Source organism: Echiichthys vipera (assembly GCF_963691815.1).
Source record: "Echiichthys vipera genome assembly, chromosome: 7".
Taxonomy (NCBI): domain Eukaryota; kingdom Metazoa; phylum Chordata; class Actinopteri; order Perciformes; family Trachinidae; genus Echiichthys; species Echiichthys vipera.
The window spans coordinates 230,001-242,500 of NC_139832.1; the positions used below are offsets into that span (position 1 = coordinate 230,001).

Here is a 12,500-nt window from a genome sequence, read left to right on the forward strand (position 1 = left end):
ACGGAAGCTTTTATTGTGAAAGTCTCACCTCCACCGTCCTGCGGGCCTCTTTGATCATGAACTCCAGTCCCCCGAACGCCACCTGAGACGAGCCGCAGGCGTCGGCGTCCGAGTCGCTGTCGTCAGAGTCCAGGAGGGAAACGACCACGGACTTGTGTCGAGGAAGCTGAAGGAAACGCACGGTCACTGTTAATGTTGCTGTTGTTGTTGTCACTGTTGTGTTATTGTTGTTGTGTTGTTGTTGTTCTCACCACCAGCGGCGTTCTCGCAGCATGATGTCCTCTGCTGAACTTGCTGCTCCGTGATTGGCCGACGGTGTTGAGACTGACGGTGCTCAGGTTCCCTCTGATTGGCTGCTGGACGCCTGGAGGCGGGACACAGGGAGAGGGAGGACGGCTGCTGCTCTTCTCCTGCACAGGGACCACACACACACACACACACACACACACACACACACACACACACACACACACACACACACACACACACACACACACACACACACACACACACACACACACACACACACACACACACACACCACACACACACACACACACACACACACACACACACACACACACACACACACACACACACACACACACACACACCTTTAATAACAGTAATAATAAATATTAATAATGATAATAATAATGAGAGTAATGAGAGTATGTGCTCACGTCGGCGGCGCTCACTCTCTTGTGGGCCATGGACATCAGGCAGGTCTCCCTCAGCAGCATCTCTTCCTCCTCCTCTTCATCAGCAAACGGAGGTTTGGGGGGGGGCTCCGGCTCCTCAGGGGGAGGGGGGAGAGGAGGGGGAGGGGGAGGAAGGCCGCACAGCAGGGGGGGGAGGAACGCCTGAGGGAAGTCCTGACGGGGAGAAGAGACGCCGTTACTCATCAACTCACGAGAGGAGGAGGAGAGGAAGAGGAGAGGAGGAAGAGGAGGAGGTGAAGAGGAGGAGGAGAGGAGGAGGAAGAGGAGGAGGTGAAGAGGAGAGGAGGAGGAGGAGGAGAGGAAGAGGAGAGGAGGAAGAGAGGAGGAAGAGAGGAGGAAGAGAGGAGGAGGAGGTGAGGAGGAGGAGGAGGAAGAGAGGAGGAGAGGAAGAGGAGGTGAAGAGAGGAGGAGGAGGAGGTGAAGAGGAGGAGGAGGAGGTGAAGAGGAGGAGGAGGTGAAGAGGAGGAGGAGAGGAGGAGGAGGAGGTGAAGAGGAGGAGGAGGTGAAGAGGAGGAGGAGAGGAAGAGGAGGAGGTGAAGAGGAGGAGGAGGAGGTGAAGAGGAGGAGGTGAAGAGGAGGAGGTGAAGAGGAGGAGGAGGTGAAGAGGAGGAGGTGAAGAGGAGGAGGAGGTGAAGAGGAGGAGGAGAAGAGGAGGAGGAGGTGAAGAGGAGGAGGTGAAGAGGAGGAGGAGGAGGTGAAGAGGAGGAGGTGAAGAGGAGGAGGTGAAGAGGAGGAAGAGGAGGAGGAAGAGGAGGAGGAGGAGGTGAAGAGGAGGAGGTGAAGAGGAGGAGGTGAAGAGGAGGAGGAGGAGGTGAAGAGGAGGAGGTGAAGAGGAGGAGGAGAGGAAGAGGAGGAGGTGAAGAGGAAGAGGAGGAGGAGGAAGAGGAGGTGAAGAGGAGGAGGAGGAGGTGAAGAGGAGGAGGAGGTGAAGAGGAGGAGGAGGAGGTGAAGAGGAGGAGGTGAAGAGGAGGAGGTGAAGAGGAGGAAGAGGAGGAGGAGGAGGTGAAGAGGAGGAGGTGAAGAGCGTACCGGTCCGAAGTGCAGCTGGTTGGCGTTGAACAGAGACGTTTGAGGAAACGCTGCTGGATCATCTGCAGTCAGCTGACTGTGTTTGGGAGACGGCACTGAAACAAACAAACACATAAACAAATAAACAACAAACAAACAAACAAACAACAAACAAACAACAAACAAACAAATAAACAACAAACAAATAAACAAACAACAAACAAACAAATAACAAACAAACAAACAACAAACAAATAAACAAACAACAAACAAACAAATAACAAACAAACAAACAACAAACAAACACATAAACAAACAAACAGGAAGTCAAATCCTTCACATTTCCAGCTGACGACACAACTTCAGTTCATACAGTAAACAGATCACACACTCACTGCTAACGTTAGCTACTGTTAGCTGCTAATGTTAGCTACTGTTGCTGCTACTGTTAGCTGCTAATGTTAGCTACTGTTGCTGCTACTGTTAACTAATTTTAGCTGCTGCTGTTAGCTGCTAATGTTAACTAATGTTAGCTGCTCCTGTTAACTAATTTTAGCTGCTGCTGTTAGCTGCTAATGTTAACTAATGTTAGCTGCTACTGTTAACTGCTGATGTTAGCTACTGATAGCTACTGATGTTAGCTGCTAATGTTAACTAATGTTAGCTGCTACTGTTAGCTGCTATTGTAAGCTAATGTGTGTGTGTGTGTGTGTGTGTGTGTGTGCGTCACCTGCAGAGGACAGGTGTGTGTGTGTGTGTGTGTGTGTGTGTGTGTGTGTGTGTGTGTCTCACCTGGTGAGCCCGTCTCACTGTCCGTATCCATGGCGACCTCGTCATAGTTGTCGTACTGGTAGAGGTTCCCGGAGGCGTCCAGTCCCTGTTTCCCTGCTGACTTCCTGAGTTCTGCGTCTCTGGACTGAACACACACACACACACACACACACAAACGTCACCACTCTGCACAACTGTGTACTGTAGTGTGTGTGTGTGTGTGTACTGTAGTGTGTGTGTATCTGTGTGTGTGTGTACTGTAGTGTGTGTGTATCTGTGTGTGTGTGTGTCTGTAGTGTGTGTGTATCTGTTTGTGTGTGTGTGTGTGTGTGTGTGTGTGTGTGTGTGTGTGTGTGTGTGTGTGTGTGTGTGTCTGTAGTGTGTGCGTACTGTAGTGTGCGTACCCTGCTGCGCGTCCTCCGCCCCCCCACCAGCTTCATGAAGCGGTTGTACTGCTCGTCCTGGTTGGACAGATCTCGGATCTGTCGGATCTCGTCCTCTCGTTTGCGGCGCTCCTCGTCGTCCAGGCGCCGCTTCTCCTCCTGCTCCCGCTGCTGCTGCAGCTTCCACGTCCTCAGCTGCTGCTTCCTGAACGCCTGCTTCGCCACCGAGCCTGAGAGAGAGAGAGAGACACACACACACACACACACACACACGCACACGCACACGCACACGCACACGCACACATTTATCATCAGAGGATCATGATCTCAGATCTGACCTCAGATCATCATGATGTCACAGCGGTGGCGTGCGGTGGCGTGCGGTGGCGTGCTCACCCGGGCTGACCATCTTCTTGGTGGCGTGAGGTTTCCCTGGCGTGCGCCCCGGCGTGCGCCCTCTCTCCGCCGCAGCTTTGGGCGCCGCTTTGGGCCGCTCTCTGTCCGCGGCTCTGGGCCCGGCCTTGGTTCTGTCTCGGTGGTCTGGAGCTTTGGACCTGGTCCTGCTCCTGTCAGCGGCGGTGGCGGCGGCAGCAGCTGTGGCGGCGGCGGCGGACCTGGTGGTGACCCTGGGCCCCCGGGCGGCGGCGGCTGCAGAGCTGATCCGCTCCCTGCTCTTCTTCATCACCTGCTGCTCCTTCTGCTGCCACTTCTTACTCGCTGACTGCAGCGCCAGCAGCCGCAGCTGCAGCTCCGACAGCTCCTCCTCCTCCACCTTCACCGGGCGCTGCACACGGCACAGATGTGACATCACTACAGGAAACTGTGACCGCAGCAGTGGAGAACGACAGTGACGTGACAGTGAAGAGGACAGTGACGTGACAGTGAAGAGGACAGTGACGTGACAGTGACGTGACAGTGAAGAGGACAGTGACTGTAACAGTGACATGACAGTGAAGAGGACAGTGACGTGACAGTGACGTGACAGTGAAGAGGACAGTGACTGTAACAGTGACATGACAGTGAAGAGGACAGTGACGTGACAGTGACAGTGAAGAGGACAGTGATGTGACAGTGACTGTAACAGTGACATGACAGTGAAGAGGACAGTGACGTGACAGTGACAGTGAAGTGGACAGTGACGTGACAGTGACGTGACAGTGAAGAGGACAGTGAAGAGGACAGTGAAGTGGACAGTGACGTGGACAGTGACGTGGACAGTGACGTGACAGAGACGTGTAAGAGACGTGACAGTGACGTGACAGAGACTGTAACAGTGACGTGACAGTGAAGAGGGCAGTGAAGAGGACAGTGATGTGACAGAGACGTGTCAGTGACGTGACAGAGATGTGACAGTGACGTGACAGTGACGTGGTGTGACAGTGACGTGACAGAGACGTGTCAGTGACGTGACAGTGAAGAGGACAGTGACGTGACAGTGACAGTGAAGAGGACAGTAACGTGACAGTGAAGAGGACAGTACCGTGACAGTGAAGAGGACAGTAACGTGACAGTGACGCGTCAGTAACGCGTCAGTGACATAACAGTGACGAGTCAGTGACGTGACAGTGACAGTGACTGTAACAGTGACGTGACAGTGACAGTGACAGTAACAGTGACGTGACAGTGACTGTAACAGTGACTGTAACAGTGACGTGACAGTGACGCGTCAGTGACGTGACAGTGACGTAACAGTGACAGTGACAGTAACAGTGACAGTAACAGTGACGAGTCAGTGACGTGACAGTGACTGTAACAGTGATGTGACAGTGACAGTGACATGAGGTAACAGTGACGTGACAGTGAGGTAACAGTGACGTGTCAGTGACAGTAGAAAGCTGGCGTCACGTGTAAAGGCGCTGGCGGTCCTGAATCACCTTGTCAGCAGAGAGCAGCGAGTCCTCGCTGGAGGCCGAGGACTCTCCCACACTCAGACACGTGTGTTTGCGTCTCTCGTCCTCGTCCTCTTCGGCGTCCTCTGTGCAGCACACACACTTCTGCTCCGAGGCGTCTGCAGCGTCTCTGGGTTCTGTTTCCGCTCCGTCTGCTGTCCTCCGCTCTTCTTCTTCTCCTCCTTCAGCAACTGGAAGAGAAACGTGTTTTTGAGAAAGTTAATTTATGATGTTTATGAAAAACGTTCTCTAATAACAGGAAACATGATCCTGCAGTCTTCCTCTGCTCAGCAGCAGAGTCTTTCCTGTTTACTGTCATGTCACTGTCACTTTAGTGTCACTTTACTGTCACGTCACTGTCACTTTAGTGTCACTTTAATGTCACTCTACTGTCACTTCACTGACACTTTACTGTCACTTTACTGTCACTTTAGTGTCAAGTCTATGTCTCTTAACTGTCTCTTTACAGTCACTTCACACGTCACTTCACTGTCACGTCATTTATTGGTGTCATATCAGTGTTGGGTTGTTCTAATCTCTGGTGATTGGACCACAGAGTGAGACTCGACTGCAGAACCAGATCACTTCCTGTTGGCTCACCCCCGTGCTCAGCGGCGCCTCCTCTCTCCTGCTCGCCGCTCTTCTTCTTCAGCTCCTCCAGGCTGGCGGCAGGAGGAAGTTTCTGACGGAGAGGTTTGATGTTGAACGCCTGGAACACTTTCTTCTCCTTCTCCAGCTCCCACGGATCCTCCGCTGCAGGTTCAGGCTGTGGTACTGGTTTGGTCTCTGTAATACTGACGGTGTGGTCTGGGGTCCGGGGTCTGGAGGGGGACCCTTTGGGCTCCAGAGCCATGGTCTCCTCTTTGCGGATGCATTCCAGCTCCAGCTGAATCTGCTTATACTTGGACAGAAGGTCCTCGAAGGACTCGTCAACACTGGCGTCTGGTCTGGAAACACTGTGGGTCGCTTTCCGGTTCTGGTTCCTCCCGGGAGGTTTCTCTGAGTCCTGGGGTTAAAGATAATCACCTGCGACTCATCAGAGGACCCGGGACGCTTCCCTGAGGGACTCCAGGAGTTATTCATGACAGAACACAATTATTTATATATTGAATAAAATCATCCTGACATGAGACGGAGTAAACCGTAAAAACACGTCTGTGTGCTGCAGTAAATAAATGTGTTTTCAAAGATGTTATACATTTAGTTTATGTATCAACAGACATGATACCACTGTAGATAAAGACATGGTTATAGTGTATATTACATATATAATAATGATACATAAATATATAATTATAATGTAAATAAAGACATGGTTTTAGTGTATATTACATATATAATAATGATACATAAATATATAATAACAGTGTAGATAAAGACATGGTTATAGTGTATATAAGGATTATAGTGCAGTGGTTGTGATCTGGCAGTAATCTCAATAATAATAATAGTTTCATGACCTCTCATTAATAATATTAATAATAATTAGTATTAATTATATCATGGTTGGGTCACCGGGGAAGGATACGCTTCCTCTGCGGGGACTCGTTCCTGTTCCCGTGGCTCTCCCCGGGCCCGTACCGGCCGGGGGGACCTCTGCCGTTCCCTCCTCCCCGGCCGCCCCGGTTCCAGCCCCCGCGCCCTCCGTTCGGCATGGCCCGGTGCCTGAACCGGCCCAGGGCGCCGTGGCTCCGCTCCCAGAAGCTGGTCCTCGGGCTCGGGTCTCCGTGAGGACCGAGCCCCGGCGGCAGCAGCAGCAGCGGAGGCGGCGGCTCTGCGGAGGCGGCGGCGGGAGGCCGGTCGGGCCCGCTCGGCCCGCACTGCTGCCGGTGGCTCGGGGGGAACGGGTCGTGTCCGTGAGGTCCGCGGTTGTAGGGCATCAGGTGGCGGAAGTCCGGCGGCTGGTGGCCCATGTGTGGCAGCATGTTCTGCGGGTGCTGGTGGAGTTTCCGAGGCCGTGGAGGAGCTCCGCGGCCCCGGCCTCGGCCCCGTCCCCGGCCCCGGCCTCGGCCTCGGCCCGGCCTGATGCCACCATCCCCCCGCCGCGGCGGGACACACTCCTCCGGTTCGTCGTCGCAGATCTCCCCGTCCTCCAGCTCGCCCTCCTCTCGGGGGGAGCGGCTCTCCGTGTTCAAATCCATCCGGTGCTCGAGTCCCAACTGACGGCGCTGAAGTCCGTTACTCGGTCATGTTTCACCGGGACTCAGACCCGGGACCGACGGTTAGCGCTCTCTGCTACACTCATCCAACACTCGCGAGACTGCGCGAGACTAGACGAGACTGCGCGAGACTGGAAGAGACTAGACGAGACTGGACGAGACTAGACGAGACTAGACGAGACTGGAGGAGACCGGAAGTTGCCCAAATACGGAGGAGCCAGAGTTTATCTGAGAAACATGAGACTTATTTTATTTTATTTTATTTTATTTATTTCATGAGGAAAGCCTTAGCTAACTTATGTTATTCATTTTATTTGTATTTATTTTTGTGTTTTTTCACCGGAAACTGACTTTTTTTAAACCGGAAACTGACTTTTTTTAAACCGGAAACTGACTTGTCCGTTTTGTTTTGGAAGTTGACAGGCACGTGAGCTGGTGACGTCATCAGGAGCGCGAGGTGACATGGCGGAGTCAGTGCAGAAGGTAAAACACCTTTAAACTCTCTTATAATATAATATTTAATATATATTTAACATATTTAGTGTTATATATTTGTATTATATCAGCTAACACAGCCGCTAACCAGCCTAGCCATAGACATATAAAGAGTAGATGCCGCATCGAACGTTGGGCCGCGAGAAATGCGGCCGCCATCTTGGATCGGTCCTTCTCCCAGATAAGTTCTATGAGTGACTCGTTGAGCCTATGAGTTGAGCAGCAGAAGGAACAAGATGCCAGAGCACTGTGCAGCGTATTCCTGCTCTAATCTAATATTACAATATTACAATTCATAATCAGTACGGTACAGTACAATTTTAAACAATTATACATAAATCCATGCATTTTTAAATGTTATAGTGAGTCCCTCAGGCTGTGGCAGGTAGATACATATTTAGCTGCCAGAGGAGCTGCTGTCCCTTATTTTATTATTATTATCTTGTCACAGTAGAGGCGTGGAGATTAGCCTCTGTGGGAATGTTAGTTAATTCACCCCCCGGCATGAGGTGTCTGTGCAAGCCTGTGTAGATATGAAAGGAGAAGCAGGGAGGAGAGGGGTTGTCGTACATGTGGTCCAGTGTAAATGGTTGCACATTTCCAGCAGTAGGTCAGCGGAGGATGTGCTGGGGTTTCATGAGAGGAAGACACTTCAGAGACAGTTCATCTCAGGTCACCTCAGATATTCTCAGTTTTGTTTTTTTAAATATTGAACATGACATTGAGATGAATTATGAGATAATTTTTCATGTCATGTCACTTTTTTTTTTAAGTTTAGACTATCAAAGGAGAAGTGACAGAATCTGATCAATATCCTTTGCTGTTAAACTGTTTCATCAAACAGGAGCAACATGATGTGGGGTTTATTATAAAGAATGAATTAGAGATTTACGAGGCAAGCGTGAACATGTATTTCCACTCTGTGCCCGATATTCTCACAGCTGAACAAAATGTTCCATACATTTTTACTTGGTTTTCCACATCTCCACTTGAAAGCAGGACGAACCAGAACTGATGGGTCCAGGCTTTTTTAGTTCAGTTGTACCACAGAAGTTGAAACAGTCTGAAAAGAAAAAATCATACATTTATTTAACTAAGGAAAAATCTTAAATCGTTTGTATAATTTAAAATGGATATTACTGAACTATGCCCCGTGTTTTTGTTTGCACATTAAATACAATTACTACATAATTAAAATATGTAATAAAGAAGACATTCACATAATTAGACCTTGCCTAAAAACAAAGGACACAGTCATTTTAGATACTATACAAAGTACTCCTCCAACATCACTGTCTTTTAGAATGAGAGCTACACTCTACACTTGGTAACTGTGCAAGAACAAAACAGTGTGAAAATGATCGATTTAACAAAATGTTGTATATATTTTTATACCACACACACTCGCTCCCTCTCCTCTCCACTACCACGACTATGCGACTGGCAGAGCATGGATTATTTCTGAATATTTATTAACATAAAGGGTTCGGCTCTTGTTTTTTTTTTTTAGTGCTTTAAAATGGAAGTGTGTCTGTTTGACTTGTATTTAGATGTGTCCAAAATGTCATCTCTCTCTCTGACCTAATTGTATTGATACTCTTGATTTATATGTATTTTAATTTTCTCTGTGGGTGTTTGTGTGTGTGTGTGCATGCGTGTGTTTGTGTGTTTGTGTGTGTGTGTGTGTGTGAGAGAGAGAGAGAGAGAGAGAGAGTGAGTGAGAGAGAGATTTATGTATTCATGTATGAAATACAGCCTATTAATACACTATAAATGATTTCTCTTGTTGTGTTTATATTTATAGTGTTTGCAAAACACCTATCATACATCACATATATCATATATCAGAATATTCTATTACTGTTAATCCCACTGTGAATATTAAAATACGCTGAACCGTGTCCTGTCCTTACACTGAGTGGAGCGGGCGACCGGGCCAAGATGGCGGCTCCACCGCTCGTCAGCGCCAATAGGCCCAACGTTCGATGAGGCGTCTACTCTTTATGTCTATGAGCCTAGCTGCTGAGTTAGCCGCTGTTAGCCGTTAGCTGTGTGGAACCAGCAGCAGGATGAGCTGCCACGGAAGCATCACCGTGAACCAACGTTACACCCGTGACTTCCGGTCTGTAAATTCACTGTTTACATTCACAACAACACATGCTAACAGCTGAGCTAACATGAGCTAGCTGTTGCTAACGGAGCTGAGGGCTGTTGACACACAGAGGAGTCACAGAGCAACAACACTTAGCTTAGTTTTAGCACCAGACTGTGTCTGTGTCTGCAGAGCTGCTAGGTAATGCTAACGTTAGCACACCTCTGTTAAACTAGGGGACTAAACGTGTGTTAAAGTGTCCTCTAGGAGCATAAACGTGTGTTAAAGTGTCCTCTAGGAGCATAAACGTGTGCTAAAGTGTCCTCTAGGAGCATAAACGTGTGCTAAAGTGTCCTCTAGGAGCATAAACGTGTGTTAAAGTGTCCTCTAGGAGCATAAACGTGTGCTAAAGTGTCCTCTAGGAGCATAAACGTGTGTTAAAGTGTCCTCTAGGAGCATAAACGTGTGCTTAAGTGTCCTCTAGGAGCATAAACGTGTGTTAAAGTGTCCTCTAGGAGCATAAACGTGTGTTAAAGTGTCCTCTAGGAGCATAAACGTGTGTTAAAGTGTCCTCTAGGAGCCTCAACGTGTGTTAAAGTGTCCTCTAGGAGCATAAACGTGTGTTAAAGTTTCCTCTAGGAGCATAAACGTGTGCTAAAGTGTCCTCTAGGAGCATAAACGTGTGCTAAAGTGTCCTCTAGGAGCATAAACGTGTGCTAAAGTGTCCTCTAGGAGCATAAACGTGTGCTAAAGTGTCCTCTAGGAGCATAAACGTGTGTTAAAGTGTCCTCTAGGAGCATAAACGTGTGCTTAAGTGTCCTCTAGGAGCATAAACGTGTGTTAAAGTGTCCTCTAGGAGCCTAAACGTGTGTTAAAGTGTCCTCTAGGAGCATAAACGTGTGTTAAAGTTTCCTCTAGGAGCATAAACGTGTGTTAAAGTGTCCTCTAGGAGCATAAACGTGTGTTAAAGTGTCCTCTAGGAGCATAAACGTGTGTTAAAGTGTCCTCTAGGAGCATAAACGTGTGTTAAAGTGTCCTCTAGGAGCCTAAACGTGTGTTAAAGTGTCCTCTAGGAGCATAAACGTGTGTTAAAGTGTCCTCTAGGAGCATAAACGTGTGCTAAAGTGTCCTCTAGGAGCATAAACGTGTGTTAAAGTGTCCTCTAGGAGCATAAACGTGTGCTAAAGTGTCCTCTAGGAGCATAAACGTGTGTTAAAGTGTCCTCTAGGAGTCTAAACGTGTGCTAAAGTGTCCTCTAGGAGCATAAACGTGTGTTAAAGTGTCCTCTAGGAGCATAAACGTGTGCTAAAGTGTCCTCTAGGAGCATAAACGTGTGTTAAAGTGTCCTCTAGGAGTCTAAACGTGTGCTAAAGTGTCCTCTAGGAGTCTAAACGTGTGCTAAAGTGTCCTCTAGGAGCATAAACGTGTGCTAAAGTGTCCTCTAGGAGCATAAACGTGTGTTAAAGTGTCCTCTAGGAGCATAAACGTGTGTTAAAGTGTCCTCTAGGAGCATAAACGTGTGCTAAAGTGTCCTCTAGGAGCATAAACGTGTGTTAAAGTGTCCTCTAGGAGCATAAACGTGTGCTAAAGTGTCCTCTAGGAGCATAAACGTGTGTTAAAGTGTCCTCTAGGAGCATAAACGTGTGTTAAAGTGTCCTCTAGGAGCATAAACGTGTGTTAAAGTGTCCTCTAGGAGCATAAACGTGTGCTAAAGTGTCCTCTAGGAGCATAAACGTGTGTTAAAGTGTCCTCTAGGAGCCTAAACGTGTGTTAAAGTGTCCTCTAGGAGCATAAACGTGTGTTAAAGTGTCCTCTAGGAGCATAAACGTGTGTTAAAGTGTCCTCTAGGAGCATAAACGTGTGTTAAAGTGTCCTCTAGGAGCATAAACCTGTGCTAAAGTGTCCTCTAGGAGCATAAACGTGTGTTAAAGTGTCCTCTAGGAGTATAAACGTGTGTTAAAGTGTCCTCTAGGAGCATAAACGTGTGTTAAAGTGTCCTCTAGGAGCATAAACGTGTGCTAAAGTGTCCTCTAGGAGCATAAACGTGTGTTAAAGTGTCCTCTAGGAGCATAAACGTGTGCTAAAGTGTCCTCTAGGAGCATTAACGTGTGCTAAAGTGTCCTCTAGGAGCATAAACGTGTGTTAAAGTGTCCTCTAGGAGCATAAACGTGTGTTAAAGTGTCCTCTAGGAGCATAAACGTGTGTTAAAGTGTCCTCTAGGAGCATAAACGTGTGCTAAAGTGTCCTTTAGGAGCATAAACGTGTGTTAAAGTGTCCTCTAGGAGCATAAACGTGTGTTAAAGTGTCCTCTAGGTGTGATGTCACTTCCTGCTGTGACAGGAAATGCTAACGTGTCCTCACAGGTGATATTTGAACATGAAGGCGTCTTCATCCATCCGGGCGGAGAGGAAGACGGCGAGGAGCCGGACGAGCTGGTGCCCGGGTCACTGCGGCTCATCGACAAGGTGTGTGTGTGTGTGTGTGTGTGTGTGTGTGTGTGTGTGTGTGTGTGTGTGTGTGTGTGTGTGTGTGTGTGTGTGTGTGTGTGTGTGTGTGTGTGTGTGTGTGTGTGTGTGTGTGTGTGTGTGTGTGTGTGTGTGTGTGTGTGTGTGTGTGTGTGTGTGTGTGTGTGTGTGTGTGTGTGTGTGTGTGTGTGTGTGTGTGTGTGTGTGTGTGTGTGTGTGTGTGTGTGTGTGTGTGTGTGTGTGTGTGTGTGTGTGTGTGTGTGTGTGTGTGTGTGTGTGTGTTAATGACCCGGTGCTGTTTCCTGTCCCTCAGGACGCTGAGGTGTTTGTGGAGTTCCGACCTGTGGACGATGCCGTGGACCCGTCCAACATGCTGTGTGCTGGAAAGGTTCGTCTGCCTCCGCGTCCAAACACCACACACACACACACACACACACACACACACACACACGTTTAGACGACATCAGCTGTTGTTAAAGTGTGTGTGTGTGTGTGTGTCAGGACTCCAGCTCAGTG

General features: G+C 48.8%; 2 protein-coding genes across 4 annotated transcripts in view; one reads left to right on the forward strand and one right to left on the reverse strand.

Annotated features, from left to right (window-relative positions):
* The window catches only part of zfc3h1 (zinc finger C3H1-type containing), a 22,709-nt gene extending 15,728 nt beyond the window's left edge, over positions 1 to 6,981 (reverse strand). For 2 of the 3 annotated variants that reach the window (XM_083916023.1, XM_083916021.1), the window contains exons 1-10: positions 6,302 to 6,981; positions 5,374 to 5,772; positions 4,759 to 4,964; positions 3,281 to 3,668; positions 2,906 to 3,114; positions 2,523 to 2,646; positions 1,752 to 1,846; positions 684 to 875; positions 252 to 410; positions 29 to 166 (exon numbers count right to left, since the gene is read on the reverse strand). In XM_083916023.1, the coding sequence (XP_083772149.1) occupies positions 29 to 166; positions 252 to 410; positions 684 to 875; positions 1,752 to 1,846; positions 2,523 to 2,646; positions 2,906 to 3,114; positions 3,281 to 3,668; positions 4,759 to 4,964; positions 5,374 to 5,772; positions 6,302 to 6,914 (2,523 nt within the window). In that variant the 5' untranslated portion in view covers positions 6,915 to 6,981. The remainder of the gene's footprint in view (positions 1 to 28; positions 167 to 251; positions 411 to 683; positions 876 to 1,751; positions 1,847 to 2,522; positions 2,647 to 2,905; positions 3,115 to 3,280; positions 3,669 to 4,758; positions 4,965 to 5,373; positions 5,773 to 6,301) is intronic. The other variant, XM_083916022.1, reaches the window with a different exon arrangement.
* Positions 6,982 to 7,354: 373 nt separating this feature from the next.
* The window catches only part of tbc1d15 (TBC1 domain family, member 15), a gene marked incomplete at its 3' end in the record, with an annotated part of 30,802 nt that continues 25,656 nt past the window's right edge, over positions 7,355 to 12,500 (forward strand). Inside the window, exons 1-4 of the mRNA XM_083916346.1 lie at positions 7,355 to 7,415; positions 11,883 to 11,984; positions 12,298 to 12,372; positions 12,486 to 12,500. The exon at positions 12,486 to 12,500 is cut by the window's right edge and continues 127 nt beyond it. Of these exons, the coding sequence (XP_083772472.1) occupies positions 7,395 to 7,415; positions 11,883 to 11,984; positions 12,298 to 12,372; positions 12,486 to 12,500 (213 nt within the window). The 5' untranslated portion in view covers positions 7,355 to 7,394. The remainder of the gene's footprint in view (positions 7,416 to 11,882; positions 11,985 to 12,297; positions 12,373 to 12,485) is intronic.